The 18,283-nt window shown below is 44.8% G+C and overlaps 1 protein-coding gene across 6 annotated transcripts in view; it reads left to right on the top strand.

Annotated features, from left to right (window-relative positions):
• The window catches only part of FGF13 (fibroblast growth factor 13), a 523,263-nt gene that overhangs the window by 447,447 nt on the left and 57,533 nt on the right, over positions 1-18,283 (top strand). For 5 of the 6 annotated variants that reach the window (XM_038588435.1, XM_038588433.1, XM_038588437.1 and 2 more), the window contains 2 exons: positions 6,727-6,837; positions 12,292-12,395. In XM_038588435.1, coding sequence (XP_038444363.1) covers positions 6,727-6,837; positions 12,292-12,395 — 215 coding nt within the window. Of the gene's footprint in view, positions 1-4,403; positions 4,772-6,726; positions 6,838-12,291; positions 12,396-18,283 lie in introns of those variants that run through there. The other variant, XM_038588436.1, reaches the window with a different exon arrangement.

Raw genomic sequence — 18,283 nt, 5'->3', positions numbered from 1 at the left:
TCATTTGTAGTTCTATCCAGTCGTTCCTCTGGGATTTTGAACATAATTAGATGGACACGAAGGGTGGTACTTGCCACCTGGTCTCTTAAACACCTCCTCTGCTGCCCTACCTGGTTAATGGTGAGACCCCAGTGTTGGTTGACCTTGGTACACTTGAACCTGTCCCCCTGTCCTCCCTCTGAGCTCATCACCAGTCTTGACCTGATAACTGGTCACTGAGAGGTTCTGAGGGACCGTTTGTGAGGATGGAGAGCAAACTGGCAAGTGGCACCAATTATGTGTATCTTCACGAAGGATGGGTGTTTGAAATCTCTCATTTTCAGAGTTTCAGAAAGACGGCCAACTCCTTTCTGCTCAGATAGTACTGAGACTGCTCCTGATTAGACTGTCTGAATTCCCTCATTTTTACTCATCACAGTCACATCTGTTTGGGTTTCTGTCTCTCTCCTGGAGATGCCTCTTGAGAGCAGATCCCCTCAGCTTCTTTACAACTCATCTGAGGCCTGCCAAAAGAGATTGGCAGAGAACGATCAGCATTCTATGCTCTGATAACTCACATAACTCTCCCTGAAAAGAATGCTAAAACCTGGTTCTCAAGTGAACCCAGGAGGAATGGAGCCAAAGAGACTTGTGGTATTTTTCTTTGGAATCCAATTTAGAGTTTATGTTCCAGTGGGGCAAGAAGGGAAAGCGAAGAGGGGGCCCATGAGGAGGGTAAGGAAAAGACAGAGCAGGAACAGGGGAATGTACCAACAAATCATAGGCTCCAGAATCAGAAAGACTTTAAAGAACATCTCATCCAGAGATTTTCAAATGCCTTGTTTTGAGCAGTGGAATCTTTCTAATTTTTTTCTTCGTAGGAAGTTATACAGGGGTGCCTGGCTGGCTCAGCGGGCTGGGCGTGCGACTCTTGGTTTCAGCTCAGGTCATGATCTCAGGGTCCTGGAATGGAGCCGCTCCGGCACTTAGCAAGGAGTCTGCTTAAGATTCTCTGCCTCTGCCCCTCCTACAGCTTGCACTTGTGCGTGAGCATGTGTGCTCTCTCTCTCCTCTCTCAAATAAATAAATCTTAAAACAGAAAGAAATCATAGTCCCAGTGTATAAAATAGATGAAAGCAGAGATGCTGTGGTTGGAATGTGGGTGAAGGAACTTAAATCACCTCCACCTACTCTTAGGGCTCTGCAGAATACAATTTGAAAGCCATTAAGGTTGTCTAAAGGATGACTTTAAGGATGGGAATACGGTAGCCCCAACAGGAGAAATGGCATGCCCAAGGTCACACAGCCCATTAGTGGCAGAGACAGGATGAAAATATATGCCCCCTGTCACCCAGGCTAGAACTCTGTGTGACTTGAGCAGGAGAAAGGAGCTAAGGGTGCTTTCCCACCGAACGTGATCAGGGAGGGAGCTCGGTGGACAGTGCACTGGGAAGAGGGGGTCCGGGAGGAGCAAAGGTGAGTGGACCCACCCAGCACAGAGCAACTGGGAGCCCTGGGCTTAAGCAGGGTGCAGTGTAAACGGGGAGGAACAAAGCAAGACAGGAGAAAAAGTCACTGTGGAAATAGGTGTCAAAGGAAGATTCCTCACCCTCCCACTCAGATGCCATCCTCCTGGTGGAGTGGCAGTGAGGCAGAAAGGCAAGGCAAAAAATGCTTTTCCAGGGTTGGCTGCAGTTCTTTCATTATGCCTTCCTAAGGTGGATTAGGTTTGGGCACAGTTCTTTGAGAATTTGAGACTTACACTCACTCTTTGAGTTGAGAAGCACCTGCGAAATATACATGGGCATTAGGAAGGGATGAGATATATCTGTGTGATTAATGGCTAAGCTGATTGCATGGTATGATTTGGACCCAAAGTCAAATGGCTTTCCTTCCCTTTCCCCATGGATGATTCCCCCCTCTAGTCACAGGTCTCTGGGAATTCTATTAAGGAAGGAGACAGGAGAATTCTTGTGTGGTCTGTAGGCAGACAGGCCACAGGTGCTCAGTAGAAGTTAAAAGCATGCTGAAAGGGAGTAGGAACCCTTTAAGGTCCATTCCACACCCTGAATATTTTGCCCCTGGTCAGATCTTCTGAGGCCTCTTTTGGTGAGATTATTTCTCTTTATGGTAATTGGGATTTGAGTCCCCTACATCCGGAGCCAGGAAACATCCTCCTTCCCTTAAGAAGCAACGTAAATCAGTCACTCGTCAATTATTTTCAACAAACTGTTTATTGAGCATCAACTATATGTGACAGGAACTGCGCCAGGAGATGGGAATATAGTGGGGACCAAGACCCAGTCCCGATTTTCAAGGTGTTCCAAGTCCAGTGGGGGCCCACCAGGGTTTTTCCCTCCTGAATTAATGTCTGGAGTAGTGGGTACTGGAGTTGACTTGAGGTGCTAAAACTCTCTTCCAAGCCCATCCTCCCTGTGCTTTCGAGAGAGCCAAAAACACAGAGCCCGCAAACCTGGGGGGAGTTTCAGCCGTTCAGGCATGATTGTCCTGTAACCCTCCGCCTCAGTCCCTGCAACCTTCACCCCAGCCTGCCTTTGCAGGCTCCTATCAGTGCTTCTGATAGGGCCACAGACATTTCCAGACTGGGGACAAGTGGAAGGGGAGGTGGCAGCAGCTTCCCCTGTGGAGCAGTGAAATCTCCAGAAGGGTCAGGTGCTACAGCTCTGATGCGCCAAGAAGCCCAAAGGAGTTTCTCCTAGTTGGGAGCTCGGGCAAGAAGAGACTGGGCTCTGGGCATTTGGTTTTGCATCTGCATCAATTCTGAAAAGATCTGGAAATGGGGGGGGGGGGTCCAGTAAGGAGCATAGTGGCAGCTCCGAGACAGCAGCCCTACTGTTGGCAGCTTCCTTTTTGGCATTAGAAATCAAGTAAAACGCTAGTGTATGTTTTGAAGATGGGAACGGGGATGGGGCATTCTCTTTGTTGCATCCTTGACCTCGAAACTCCTTTTTCTTCTCCAGATTAAAATATAGAACAGGGAAAGGACAGAACTTGTGAATAGAGTGAGGCGAGCAAAAGCCACACTCGATTCCTGAATTGGAGGGAGAGATGCTGCTAGGACTGGAGGAGGGGGGAAAAAAAAAAAGACGTTAGAGGAGATTGGAGATGGGCCAGGGCTACAATAACGAGTCTCGGCGCTGCGTTTCCCCAATACTGCTTTGTGCACACGACCCGAGCTCTCCGGCTTGGATACCAAACCCAAACGAATGGTTTGGGGCAAGAGGAGAAGCGGGGTTCGGACGGCACAGATTGGCCTGTAATGAAAAGTCAGCAGAAACCACTGGGTGGCAGCGTGGTGTGCGAGCGCAGCTCTGCAGTGCCCGCCGCCGCCGCCGCCGCCGCCGCCGCCGCCGGGAGGGCCGAACCGTCTGCGAGCCCTGGCCTCCCTCCCGAAGGGCTACAAGTGTCGCCAGGCGAAATGGCTCAGCGGGTGTGCGTGTCTGGGGGAGGGGGCAGTTGTGAGTCGTACACCCCGGCAGGGGCCCGGCGAACTTCCCAGGGGCGCTAGCCCGGGGCGGTGTGGCCCGCTAAGAGTCCCACGGTAACGAAAGAGCCCACACCGCCACCCCCCCGCCACCTGCGGGCGGCCCCCCGCCCCCGCTCCTCCGGCCCAACTACCTCCTCCCGGGGCCCCTGCATCACCGCTTCCTCCCGAAGCTCCGTTTGGCCAGAGGAGGGCGGGAAGCCTCGAGCGGTGGGGCAGTGGCCGAGCCCCTACAGGTGTTAGCCTGCGCCGCCCGCCGGGGCCCGGGGGGGGGGGGGGGGCGGGGGGCGGGGCGGCCGGGAGCCAGCGGGCTGGGCTCCGGGAGGGAGGGGCCGCCGGGGGAGGGGGCCTCGGGGAGGCCGCGGCGCTCTTCCGGAGGGTGCCTGCAGCGACTGGATTCCTATGCAGAGCCGGTGCCGCGCCCAGAGCAGCAGCAGCAGCCGCCACCGCCGCCGCCGCCGCCGCCGCCGCCGCCACGATGCGAGGCCGTTACCTGTTTGATCCCCGCCGGCCAGCCGGCGCGGGCCAACTTTTCCCGATCGCCAGGCCCCGAAGTTGCAAGGACTAGTCGGAGGCTCGGAGGGGCCAGGGCGAGGGCGCGCTCCCCCGCGCGCTGCCTCCTTCCCCCCTCCCGCCGCCCGCGCTCGCGGCCTCTCTCCCGCCCGCGCCGCTCCCTCCGCCCGCCTCCCCGCTCCGGCCCCCTCCGCGCGGCACAGGGCGGGGGGTGCCGCGAAACTCCGACCCGAGCCACTTGGACTCGCACAGTGTCCTCGGGGCGCAGGGGCCGAGCGCACGCAGCCGCGCCGCGCTGCCTCCGCCGCCAGTCTCGCAGCGATCCCGGCCCGGGCTGTGGCGTCGGCTCGGACCCAGGCAGCCCGCAGCCCGCGCGGGGGCCGGACCACCGCCCGAGGAGCGGGGACGGCATGCTGAGCCCCCTTCTCGGCTGACGGCCGAGCGCGGAGAAGCCCGGGCGAGCCCCGGCAAGGGAGGCGAGGGCGGCCGCGGCGCGAGACCGAGCGGACGCGCCGCGGAGGAGCGGGAGGCGAAGGCGAAGCCAGAGAGGGGCCGCCAAAGAAGTGGTGGTGGTGGGCGTCGTGGCCATGGCGGCGGCTATCGCCAGCTCGCTGATCCGTCAGAAGAGACAAGCCCGCGAGCGCGAGAAATCCAACGCCTGCAAGTGTGTCAGCAGCCCTAGCAAAGGCAAGACCAGCTGCGACAAAAACAAGTTAAACGTCTTTTCCCGGGTCAAACTCTTCGGCTCCAAGAAGAGGCGCAGAAGGAGACCAGGTTGGAAGGGGCGCTTGGACGGCTTTGGGGCTTTTTAAATTTTCCATACTTTACGAGAGTGGAGGGGGGTGGAGGGCGGGTATGTACGCGTAGGTGAGTTTGTCGGGGGCCCATCTGGTGCGGATGCGGCCACCTCGCCGGTGTGCGTGCGTGGGAAGCGATTGCTTTCTCGCCACGTTCCTAGCGGTAACTGGTTTGCTGCATTGCAACTGCCATGGGACGGGCGCAGAGCCCGGAGCCGCGCCGGCCCGGGGGCTGGGGGGGCGCCCTCCGCTTCGGACGCGCCGCATTTGTGCAAGCCCCGGGGGTCTCTGGCACGCGTGACCCAGACGTGGCTGCCGTGCGGAGCTGTGCGCGTGGCGTGGAAACTGCCGGCGCGGAGCCGGGCAGACACCGCCGCCCGCCCTGGTGAACCCGGAGAAACCCTCCTTTGCCTTTACCCCTGCAACTCTGACCCTTCCCCCGAGCCAGCTTCCACCCCCCGAGGGACGCGGGCTTTGGCTCTCTTGGCCTTGTGTTTCTTTGATCACTTTTAAGCTTATCGGGACAGACTTGACTTGTGGTGCACCCTGGAAATATTTGCTGGAGTGAGGGAGGCGGGGGGGAGTGGATTCCTAAAACCTTGGGGCAAAGAGCTTGGTGATCTGGTTAGGCTAGTAAAACTGGTTACTAAATGCTACAAAAATGCTGGATAGAGGAAAGAATTAAAACTCATCGCCAGATTGTAGGTCCTTTGGAACCTATTCGGTGAGAAGAGTAGCGCGCTGTTCCAGTGCCAGGGAAATTCACTCAGCTCTAGGTGTCAGGTTGCGTCAAGGTAAAGCTTCAGGCGAACCTGCAGCTTCTGTGGCTATCCTTCATCAAATGAATCCTTGACGCTGTTTTCTTACTTCTAACTAGATAAATAATACAGAATTTCAGACTTATTCATCAATTTGTGCCCTGTGTGGTTCACACGCTATGGAATGGAAACGCAGACATCCATTTTCTGTTTGCTCGAAGTTTTTAAGGCGTTCGCTGTGAATTGGGCTTGTTTTAAAAAAAGGCTTCAGCGGTTGCAAAGCATGATTATGTGGCCTGAATAATCACATACACATTATTTCGGTGCAGCTGTCTGTATTCAGTAAAAGCAAATTTTGGTAGCGCGGCTGTTATTGGTAAATTTGGTATTTTATTAAATCTATGGGGATTCATAATTGAGAATCCTTGTAATTGAGGACCCGTAGTTTAGATCTTCAGATTTCTGATACAAAATTTGAAAATAAACGTGAACTAATTTGCTTTCCTCCCCACCAACAAAAACACTGCTCTTCTTGCACCCATTTTCCCTAAGGTTATTTAACACGATAGAGTATGGTAATGGTTGTTTTTTTTTCCCCTTCTCCCCTCTTTTTCTGTAGCACAGCTCAGTTTTCTAAATGTGAGTCCTTTGATGGGGTTCCAGATTATTTATGCATTTTCAACATTATGATGGGAGGGGAATATTTATTCAAAGAGCAATAATTCCGAGAGAAGTCTTTGTTAGTGTGTTTTTGGTCTCTGGTTGGCAAACCACTCTAAATTATCTTGATTATTTCTCCTTCTCCTTCCACGCGCAAAGTGGCACATGGTTAAAAGGCAGAACATAACATTTGCCAACCCCTTCCGAATGCTCAATGAGATAGAGTACCACCCTGTAAGCCGAGGCACTCGGTATCAGAAACTAGCTACCACTGTCAGAAGAAGCTTTAGGGCTTGTCCCAGAGTGACGAGGTCAAAACCTATTTTTTTTTTTCCCGGTCTGGAGATTCACTCTGAAATTTGGAGTTTGTTGGCTTGTTTTCTTTCAGAGGACTCTTTAAAGTTGGGGCGTGACCTTTTACACGAAAATTTGAAACTAGAATTTTGAATTCTGCGTCTTTTCAGCTACACATGCACAACTTACCAATTGATCCCAATCCTCGTTGTCTTTGCAGAGCCACAACTTAAGGGTATAGTCACCAAACTCTACAGCCGACAAGGCTACCACTTGCAGCTGCAAGCAGATGGAACCATTGATGGCACAAAAGACGAGGACAGCACTTACAGTAAGTGACTGCAGAATAAATAGCATAGCCCCAGCGTGTCTTGGCATTGTGTTTTCTTCGTTTTTCTTTTAAGCTAACAACGCTTGTGAAATTCGGACCTGAATGCAAAAAAATACAGTCAACACTTGTAATCCTGTTGATGCTGGTGAACCTAAAGGAAGTTGAACGTGAAAATATGTAAAGTAGTGAACTAGAGCAGATAATGTTGACACCATCGGAAGAACAATCCAAATGTCATCTCCATGGTAATCTGGATATTATGGCTGTCCTTTGGATTTTATTACTTTTTTCCCACAGAAAATTTACTCACCCCCACACTGATCCTGAAATAGCATGCTATCTCTACTCTTAAGAACCGGTCTCATCCCAAGAGAGAGGAGTGGTTTCGTGTCATGAGAACTCATCATTACAAGCTTTCACTCCTGCAACCCTCACCCCCACACACACACACTGATAACTCTGAGACTAATTGGGAGTTTAACGACTGAGATACCTCCACAGGTGGGTGAAGGGATTTCTTTTAGTGATTGATTGATTGATTGATTGATTACCTTGGATTAAGTAAAGACCAAGTTGGGACCATAATGGTGAACCTAAAAAAAGGAAACACATCAAAAATCAAGGCAATTTTATTTCTAATTATTGAAGTAATGTGATGATGAGATGTTATATAACCTTTTTATCACATATGCTTTTATTTGTTTGAAGTAATAAAAACAAACTTGCAAATAGTGAAGCTTCTCTTCCCTCATGACTACTGTTTTCCTGCAATTCATAGATTTCTGCAGACCCATTAACTGTTCCATTAGGCTGAAGCACCTAGTTCTCACAATTCACTCTCTATTTTCCCTAATTTATATTGCAATTCCATCAGACTTCAATAATTTCCCAGAAACATCCCCTTTATGGGCTAAGAAAACAGCTAAGGAAAGCCGGTCAGAAGGCTAACAAGTCCTCTGAAGCATTTTTAGAGATGTTGGGCTGTAGACAGCAAAGCCATAGACAGGGGTCCCCATGCTAAGTGTCAAAGGAGTTTCTCACCTTTTAAAAATGCCTCCTGGGCTGATGTCCAAGCTAGGACGTCAAGAGGAAGTCACCTTTAATTACCCTTGAAGAAAGCCCTGGTGGTACCTAGGATGAAAAACATCCATACCAGATGAGGTCTTCACTGCTTTTGCGAAATGCTGTGGTACTGTTGTGATATGAAAGTTCTACAGTGAGTATCCTAGATGTTCTTTTGTGCATACTCTTCTATTTGAAAAAATTAGTCAGATGTAACTAGAGGATTTTACTGTAATCATATAATAGACAATTAATACATAATGATCAGTAATAAAACATTCCCATAAATCATATATACAAATCAGTGTTCGGGGAAGGAAAGGGCAGTGGGTGTGAGCCAGTCTATTTATTCGAAGTGCCTGGGCAAAACGGATCTAGTGGGCATTATTGAAAGCAAGTTTATGATTAGCTGCTAATGAGCACCATCAAGTTTTCCTCCATCTGTTTCTAACGTCTTCTCTCCATTAAAATCAGAGAAAAAATTATTTGGGGGGTCCAGTGTTCACATGTGTTTTCTTGAAAAGGAAAAACTTTTTAAAATCAGACAGTGCACTTGTATTTTGTAAACAGCAGCATACCAAATGTATCAAGATCACATGGTATGTAGTCATTTTAAGACATGTATACACTTGCACACTTGAATGCATGCACACAGGCAAACACATATATGTATGTATATCAAGATTCTGTTTCCTACAGTGGAGCTTTAAATCACGTAGTAGGTTTCATTCTTCAGTTCCTATATACTCATAGCTTCTGCCTTTGTCTTATACCTGTGACTGATACGAATGGCATTTCTGTGTACTAATGATATTATAAGACCTTGAAAGAGCTTAGCCTGATAAGCAGAGTCTGTTTTGAGGCAGAATGAAATAATAAGAGGTAAGTCAACCAGTGGTAAGTATTACCACAACGTGAAGCATTCAGATGAAGAGGATCTCGAAAGACATAGCAAGTCTGTGCGGCTTGACCCTACCCCAGATGCCAAGTGTGGCCAGAGGCCGAGGGGACCAGCTAATCTCCCCAGTTGAGGATATTGTAGGGCATAAATCATCATGAAGGATGTTTAATGATTAAAATGATCATCATTACAATGGAAGTCTAGCCATGTGAATTCATTCCTTTTTCCCCCCTAAAGCCAAGCAATTTTCTTGGCATTCATTCATTTTTTTAAATGAGTAGAACAAGAATACAAGTTGTTTTTTTTCTTCAACTGTAACTCTTTCATTTATATAGTGTTTCCTTAATATGTATTCTGGATACCACGTTTATATTTTTCTTATATTTATTTATTTTTAGGACCTTTCATCCTTTTTTTTTTCTCATTTTGTTCAAATTGAGTTGATGATACTTGAATTCTGACATGGTAAGCAAAATCATGACAAAACAAATTCGTTCACATTTGTCCAGATATTATCTCTTCCTAAAAAAACATATGTTGTATATTATTATGCGTTTAAGCTGACCTTTGATATATTATTACAATGGTTGATGTCAGTTCAATAAAATCTCATCGTGAGCAAATCATCCGTTGTAAATTATGTATTTTCCCCCTGAAAAGGATAAGATGATAGATACTTCGTGGCAGCAATTTTATTCTAATCTGCCTTGGGTGGGATGAAGGCTATTTTCAAAGAATAGGCAACTTTCCCTTCAAATCTCCAGCCATGTTACCCGTTCATTTTGTCAAGTCTTCCCAATCTACATTAAGATACACTTCTAGTAATTGCTCCCTTTGAGAAATTGACCTTAGCCCAACGAATGAAGAAGGATGACCTCAGTAATCCTATCCAGTAAACAGTAAGTGCCAACTTGTGCACATCTCTGAGAAGATGATCCCTTCAGGGTAGAAGGAGTTTAATTGGTTTTATGTAGACACACAGAACAAACAAGAAACAAAAGCCTTTTTATTTATTAAAAGATTCTTCAAAACTTTGATGGAAATGGAAGAGATTTTAGGTGTTGAATGGATGTGTTTTAGATACATGAATGAAGTCAATTATTTTCTTCTCATATTTAGAATATTTGCATCCTAATTGAAATAGTATCTTCTGTCCTTGAGGGAGTACTCCAGATTTAGAGAAGCACAGACACACAGGAAAATATTGATTCTGCCCAAGCTTACCGCTGATAACATTTCTTTGCATTCTTATCTGGAAAGGGTGCCCCTTCAGACTTTCAGCCAACCCAGTTTATGATCTATCTGGAATGTCTAAAGAAAAGAAAAGATTGGACTAGGATGACCAGCCACTGTTTACTTTTTCTGCTTTCTTCAATTTTTTTTTTTGTTTTAGGGTGCTGATTTTTGTCACAGAAATTTATGGTACATAATGAAAAATTCATGTTCTACCAGCTAGTTTGTGCCATTATTCAGGAACAGAGAATCTCAGACGTGGATTACTGATAGTTTTTGCTTTTCTTCCACCTCATGCTATCTGATATTTGGAATTCAAGCATTTTATTGCTTATTAAAACCCACACCAGAGAGTGATTGAGGCATGTGGTGAAAATCAAATCTTTTTCTCTCTCTTACTTTTGTCTTTTTTTCTTTTTTGCTTGTTACAAGCTGCATTGAGAGAATTAAGGAGGTTCTGAATGTTGTGAAGAATGAGGTTCTAGAAACATTCTGAATTTCATTTATCATTCCCTGTCCTCTATTACTATGACTGAACTAGGATTCAGACACAGACTGGTATTCTAGTTGTCTGGTGGTATGCAGTGGTATGGCTTTTACGCAAAAACCCATATGGAAGTTTTTGTTTTCTAGATCCCAGATTTTTTTTAAACGAGAACTTTTATATAATGGGATTATGATCTATCACATTCCAAAAATATGATATTATCATGCTTTCACTGCACAGATTGCTATCAATACACAAATGTGTGTTGAGCACCTCTGTGAGCAAGGCATCATCAACAGAAAGAGATACATACATGACATACGCAAAAATACAGACTCCTTTCCTATGCATTGCATTGTCAAATATAGCATGAGATTCTGGCTTGCAATCTGTGCAATTACTTTCCTTTACCTCACATAACAGAAGGGCACAGCTTTTAATATGATGAGCATTGAATGAGGTGCCATCAGTGGCATGTGGTAGGAACACTTGTATTTTGAACTGTACAATATGTCCTAGCTGCTCTCTGGTAACACCCTGATTTTAAGGGAAATATACATTGTAGGCTCCCCAAGGAATATTTAGTTCTTCATTAATATTTCTAATCCACATTACCCCACCTACTGCAGCAGTGTGTGTGTGTGTGTGTGTGTGTGTGTGTGTGTGTATCAAGGTGAGAGATCTCAGAAAAGCTATTCTTACCCATATGGTGACTCTCTTACATTCTTGTTCACAGAAATGATAGCAGACCAATATATCATCTTCAGTAAACTTACACACCAAGGCAAAAATCATCAACATTGGTCTATGACTCTTGAAAGGTGCACAGGCTAGCTTCAAAAGATGTGTGTGGCAAGCACTACGTTTTAAAAATGTACTGTTTTATTTTTATTCACAGTGTAGGAGGGAGTAGACAGCTGGTAGGGGGAGGACGCCCACTGGTTTTCTCCAGTGAGTGGTGTGTGATTGTGAGGAGAGGCTGGGTGTAAGTTTCACGCAATCAAACCTTCAAATGGAGAAATGAAGGCCTCTTTGGTACCAGCTGGCTGCCTACTTACAACTATTTTGCTAAATAAACAAACAGACCTCTTAGTTCATTATTTGTACTCCTATCACCTTTGTTACTAGACACTAAAAGCTAGGCACGGCCCCCCACCGCCATCCCAAACCCTATCTTGGAAAATGTTGGTTCTTTAAGAAATACTGAAATACTACTCCAGGAACATAAGACTACAAAATGACTTTTTTTTCAAGGCCTGGATTTATTTTTGGGTTGTTGCATTGGAAATAATACAGATAATTTAGATGAGGGAGTTAGACTAGTATCTTTTCTAAGATTCTAGGAATATCTCCCCAACTGGTAGATCATAACCATTTCTGTGAATTTTAGCAGTCATCTAGGCGGGGAGAGCAGTTTAAAATAGTTCGTTGAGGATAAAGTTATTTAATATATCGACCAATTCCTGAAACTGTAGCTCTCCAAAAGCATCGGGATTCCCTACTTCCAACACTATACAAACCATGGGATTGTCTTTCATTTCCCCAGGATGTTTGACAATATGCAGCCATAGCAGAGCGCCAGTTTTGTGACTGCAAGCAGACACACAAGCATACTAAGGGGTAGAAGAGGGCCTATCTATCTGTCTATGTGTGAATATGTAGACATATTTTTACCAAGCACACGTTACTTTTGGAGGGCCAGACCTGCTGGAAACAAAAGCTATGGAACTCAGAATGATAACATTATTTTCACATTCTCTTTTGATTTTAGCCCTATTTAACCTCATCCCTGTGGGTCTTCGAGTGGTGGCCATCCAAGGAGTTCAGACCAAGCTGTATTTGGCAATGAACAGCGAGGGATACCTGTACACCTCGGTAAGCCTTTCACTGGCTTGTGCTTTGACTACTCTGGTTTTCATCAGATGTGAAATAAAATATGCTGCATATGTGTTATCATTGCAGATTTCTGTGATGAGGAAGAATGTTCTTGATGGAAATATCCCATCTGAAAGGACAAATTAACTTCCAGTGAAAATTATATCTATTGCTGGTTAATCATTTGAAGCTAACGTTTTTGGTATAAAATCAAAGAGCCACTAAACTTTTTTGCATACGATGATACTTGGGTTATCATTTTATGTAGCGTATAATATAATGCTCTGCCTTGCTGTCTTGCTTTGCAGCTGTGGGAAGCAAAGCCATTTCTATAGCGCAGCTCAACATGTGTTTATCCATGTTTCCTCCTCAAGAAATCAAGGAGACCTCTTCCTCAAATTAACTGTAAGACATAAAAGACAATTCTGGAAGTGTCTCTATTTCTTATCTTCAGTTCAATTCAGTCACACTGGCTATCTCTACTCCTTTTTCCATCAGGCACATTTCAGCCTCTCCATGTGTACAAATTCCTGCTTTTCCCAAGAAATTTGTGGACAGTGTAGACAACAATTCAGTTAGGAACCTGAGGCCGAATTCCACTTTTTAAAAATGTTTAACATTTAAATACAGGCAGAAGCGGTACAGTTATCAGGGTGAAGATTTCACTCTTCCCACTAAATGTAGTTCCCTATCACAGGAGACACCTTAATCTGTGGATAGTCTGTAATCTTCGTTTGGAATTTCTTATCTTTCAAGAAAAGGCTAGGATGTGTAAAATGGAGAGAATTGCTTGTCAAGCTTCCCGCTGGAAGCTTGTCATGGAGGCTGTTCCAGTGGTTGGAGAAATCTGTTCCTCCAACTGCCAGAATGCTTAACCTGTAAATCCTTGTGCTCTCGAGTCTGTTCCCTGAGGTTATTGCAAAGCCAGGTGTGTAGAAAGACTGTTGGCAGGTGTGGTGGAAACCATGACATAGCCCTGGTTTTCAGAGTCCAGGCTGAGAGAGAGTTGGGAGAAGAGTAAGACCACAGAGGGCCGACTCATTTGCCAAACTGGGTAGTCTGTTTCATATTTACCAGAAAAGAGTAATCACCAGCATGATCCTCTCACCCTGGTCACTATCAGCTTCCTATCAGGCCATTTCAAAGGTCTTGTCGAATAAATGCAGGGGCTTTATCATGTTCAACAAATGAAAAATTTGGATTTATTGCTATATTCATGGGCTCTGCCATTTATCAATACATTGCTCTTATTATAAAGGATAGGAAAGGAGATTTGTTTTTCAGGTTTGTGTGTTAAGGTAAGAGAATTTAATAATGCAGGATTTTAACTAACATCACTTAGATCCACAGCCTACCTCAACAGGACCAGATACAAAGGTAGGTTCTTAATAAAAAGTAAATGCTTGTTTTCTGAAACTACAGTGCAGGCATGGGAAGGAAATGGAATATACAAAGCATACTTTTGAGAAGGTAAATACCAGATGGCATAGAAACTAATTATTAGCATTACTGGTCAAAGATCCAGAAGGTTGATTTTTTTTAAATCTTGCAACAATAACTGTAATTTTGGAAATAACAAGTTAGAGTGAGGAAAAAGTTATGTAAGTTAGGTAATATGTCAGGTGCCCCCACTGAAGAAAATTAGAGCACTCAGTATTACATTTAGGGAACTGAGATAAAAAATTTATAGCCTACCATTCAGACTGACCATTATTTTAGCAAACAGGTAAATGCCAACATGAGCTCATTTCTAAGGAAGACTTCCCAGGAGGAATCAGCATTATAGATTGATGGGCTTCCTTTCCACGCTTGGGCAAACTGATAGCGAAATGTGGGACACTTTGTATGTATTTCCCTTTAAGGAAAAGGAACCTTGAGTAAGCAAAGGAAAGAACCTTTGTTTTCATTGAGGGAGGAAAGCTGTCTGATTGATAACCCTGGAGTTCATATAGGGAAAACATCCAGTTAGTCTGCTCCAGGAAAGAATCTGAATCTCCTCCAGGATATATTTTCCAGTTCTCCTTATTACTTCTCTTGGATCATGGCTTGGAATCCCTTCCCTGTGTTGATCACCCATTTCGTCATCATTTAAAGTATGGTGCCCAGAGTCTGTTAGGATAGAGTCTATCTTAGTGACTTTGGCATCTTGTGGTGTTGCGACCAAAAAGCTAAAGGAAATAACCCTCATCAAAAGAGAGAGGATCATTCTTCACTTATATGAAACCGTGGCGCTTCTACTGCTGACAATTGTATGCAGTTTTGTGAAGTGCCACTTAGCAAAGAGAAAATGGTTTTGGACAACGACCTAAGGATGAAGCAAAAATAGGGTGATGTGGGCAAGTAAAAAAAAAAAAATCTATTAGAAAATGATCTCAGTGAGGCATGACTAAGGTGTGCCTTAGAGCATTTGCAGTGACACTGGCTAAAAGGACATGTATTCATGAGCTGTTTTAGAGGTGGAATCACCAGGATTTGGTGGCTGACTGGATTTGGAGGGAAAGCAGGACCATCATGTATGGTCGAACATGTACGCTTGCCATTCACTGCCCAGATGGGAGTAAAGTAGTTTCCGGTAGAGACACTTCTTAAAATTTGCACAATGACGGGTCATGAGGGACCGTGAGGTGTGGGGGAGAAGGAGAATCCTACCTTTGGCAGTTTGATGGTGAAGCTATTAGCCAACATAGAGAATAAAGGAAAAAGCAGACCTGGGAAAGAAGATACCCAAGCATAGCTTGCTATCGATACTTGAAAATATGAACGTGGAGTTTGAGAAAGATGTGAGCTAGAGATAAAATGTGGGAGTTATTGCATGTAGGTGGTGGTTGATGCCATGAGAATAGTTGGGAGAATATGTAGCACAAGAAGAAAAAGAGAGTTTGTCAAGTAATATTAGGGAATACCATCATGTAGGTGGCCAGCAGCAGAAAAAGACCTAATTGTGGCAGATATCATGGTGTTACAAAAGCTAAGAGAGGAGAGTTTTCAGAAGAGTCAGCAGTGTCAGATGCTTCCGAGAAAATAAGGAAAACAGAAACTAGGAAGAGGTCATAGGAAAGTCTTCAGTGATCTTGACAAGAACATTTCCAGTGGAGTCACGGGGACAGAAACCATGGACTGTACTGGATAACTTGAGGAGTGAATGGGAAGGGAGAAGTAGAGGCAGTAGGTATAGCATCTCCAACAGGAAGACATGAGTATTTAGAGGAGGACACAGGATGGAAGGTTCTTTGGTTAAGACACTTGAATATACCGGTCATGCGAAGGGAAAGAGCCAATATAGAGGCAGGAAGTAAAGACATGGGAAATGGAATCATTTATGGAGTGGGGTCCCAAAGGAGTGGAGGAGACTGATGGAATTGAGTGTTTTAAGTGAAAGGATTAAGTTCACTTTGGTAAGAAGGAGGCCACCCTGACAGTAGCAGCCAAAGAGATGAGGACAGACACAAGCATCAGTGTCCTAAGCCTGCAGCTGATGGATGAGAAAGTTGAGGAATTTGTAGCCGAATGACCTGCATTCTCCCTCAATGAAGTAGAATGAAAATCAGCCCCCCCCCGGGGGTGGGGAGTGAAGATTGGGAACACCCGTTTTGGGAAAGGGACATGCAGTCTACTGACCAGGGCTTCCGAGACTGAGGCTCCTGAACCCAGTCCAGCCCAGGACCTGTTTTTCGTAAATAAAGTTTTATTGGAACACAGTCACATCCGCTCACTGACTCCTTGTCTCTGACTGCTTTTGTGCTATCACAGCAGAGTTGTAGCAGAGCCTGTAGGACCCACAGAGGCTAAATTATTTACTATCTTCCCCTTTACCAAAAAAACTTTGCTGAATCCTAGTCAGACCGTGGTTCTCAGCTTAGCTACCTACTAGAATCACCGGGGGACCTTTAAAAAAATTCCATTCTACACTCAAACTAATTACATCAGAATAGTTAAAGGTGATGTCGGTGCAGGACATATTTTCTAAAACTCCCCAGCTGATGCTACCAGGTATCCTGGGTGGAACAGCACTGCTCTAGGGCCAAGACAACTAATTGCCGAATGGCACCAAGAACTGCTCCTGCCCCCACCATGAAGTCAGAAACCATTAACTCAGACGCATTTTTGGCCTTTAGCTGAAATTTCCAACACTAATCTTGTTTTTCTGCTCTTTGAAACAAATCGACTTTACATTTCTTTTTTTTTTTTTTAAATTTATGATAGTCACACAGAGAGAGAGAGAGAGAGAGAGAGAGAGAGAGGCAGAGACACGGGCAGAGGGAGGAGCAGGCTCCATGCACCGGGAGCCCGACGTGGGATTCGATCCCGGGTCTCCAGGATCGCGCCCTGGGCCAAAGGCAGGCGCCAAACCGCTGCGCCACCCAGGGATCCCTTTTTTTTTTTTTTTTTTTTTTGACTTTACATTTCTGAAGGACTCATTCTTGAGATGAAGGAAAATGCTGATCCTTGGAAGAGCCCTCTCACTTTCTTCCCTTGTATTTCTTTCTATGCTTTTGCATTTCCGTTTGTACGACTTCAATTTCTCTGAAGTTCCATTTTATGTTTTTTTTTTACTGTTTCTTCCCCTCCTTTTTGCCCATTACATAAACAATACCTCTGTGTTGTTGTTGCCACAGAGATAGTAATTTATTTTCCATGATTAATCCTAGGATTCCTGCACTGCACCCTCCCCCCTCCTTTTTTTTTTCTTGTTGCCACGGGGGACAGACTTGATGTAGGCTCAAGTGGCAGTGAGAAACCATCTGTGGCACAGAGAATCATAATTAGCCATTATTTCATAACATACTTACTTTTGTCGATGATAGAACTCAGGCTTTCTGGAGCTGTAAGGAAATTAATATTCATTGAGCATAGAGAACATTTTTCATACCTTTGGCTTTTCTTTACCAATAATGAGCTGTACACAAGCTTTTGAGAGTTCCTCAAAACTTTATAGTATAAATATTTAATAGCATAAAGCTGTTCATAATCCATATTTCAGAACCAGTTGAAATAAATAAGTAGTAACTGCAGAAAATCAAGAGTCTTAAATGTGAAAATATTATCAATGTCCTAGTATCTGTTTTTAGGAGGAGTAATACCAGATGCTAGAAACAGAACACAAACTCAAAGCTATACCAAAAGCATTTTATTTTGATTTTGGAATGTTACAGAACTCAGCAGCAGCCTTTTAACCTGCCTCATTACTTCACCTCTCATCAACACCGCTTTTCCATGTCCAGAGTGCACAATGTTGCTTGAGGTGTTCGTTGGAGTTGGGGGCAATAATGTGGGGTCAAGTAGAAACCCTTTGACAAGTAAACCGTTTCCATTCACACATTCCTAGAGAGGACTTACTGGAGTGATTTTACTGCCAGGTTTATGGTCCTGGGACTACCACAGCAAATCAGATGCAAGATCAGGAAGCAGGTCTCTCTGAGAGTCAGCTTGATGCCATGGGAATGAAGCGGGCTGTGTCCCTGATCCCAGGGGCCCAGTCAGACTTGGAATCTGAACTACAGGGACAGATTTTTCCTTCTCTGCTGGAGTATTTCCAAATACCTTAAATTTACCAAGTTTCTTCTCCCATCACAGATGTTCATCTTGATGATCCAATCAAGATATTGTCTGATTTTCCACCATATAGTTCTTGCTTTTTTTTTTCCTTTGCAACTAGTAAACAACCCATTGGCAGATGCTTTGAGTAGGTATCCTACTCCTTAAAAACCCAATTTTTAACATTATATTTTCAAGAATCCCAAACCTCTTTAGAAAAATATGATAAGTAATCAAAAATTTGAGAAATGACCATTGATTCTTAGCTATGTCATATAAGTTTACCAATAGCTAAACCAAGGTAGAGAAAAATGAACATGTTTTTTACAAAGTGAAGAAGCATCATAAAAAAT

This window comes from Canis lupus, chromosome X (assembly GCF_011100685.1).
Source record: "Canis lupus familiaris isolate Mischka breed German Shepherd chromosome X, alternate assembly UU_Cfam_GSD_1.0, whole genome shotgun sequence".
Classification (NCBI taxonomy): domain Eukaryota; kingdom Metazoa; phylum Chordata; class Mammalia; order Carnivora; family Canidae; genus Canis; species Canis lupus.
This window is presented reverse-complemented; position numbering and strand designations above follow the sequence as displayed.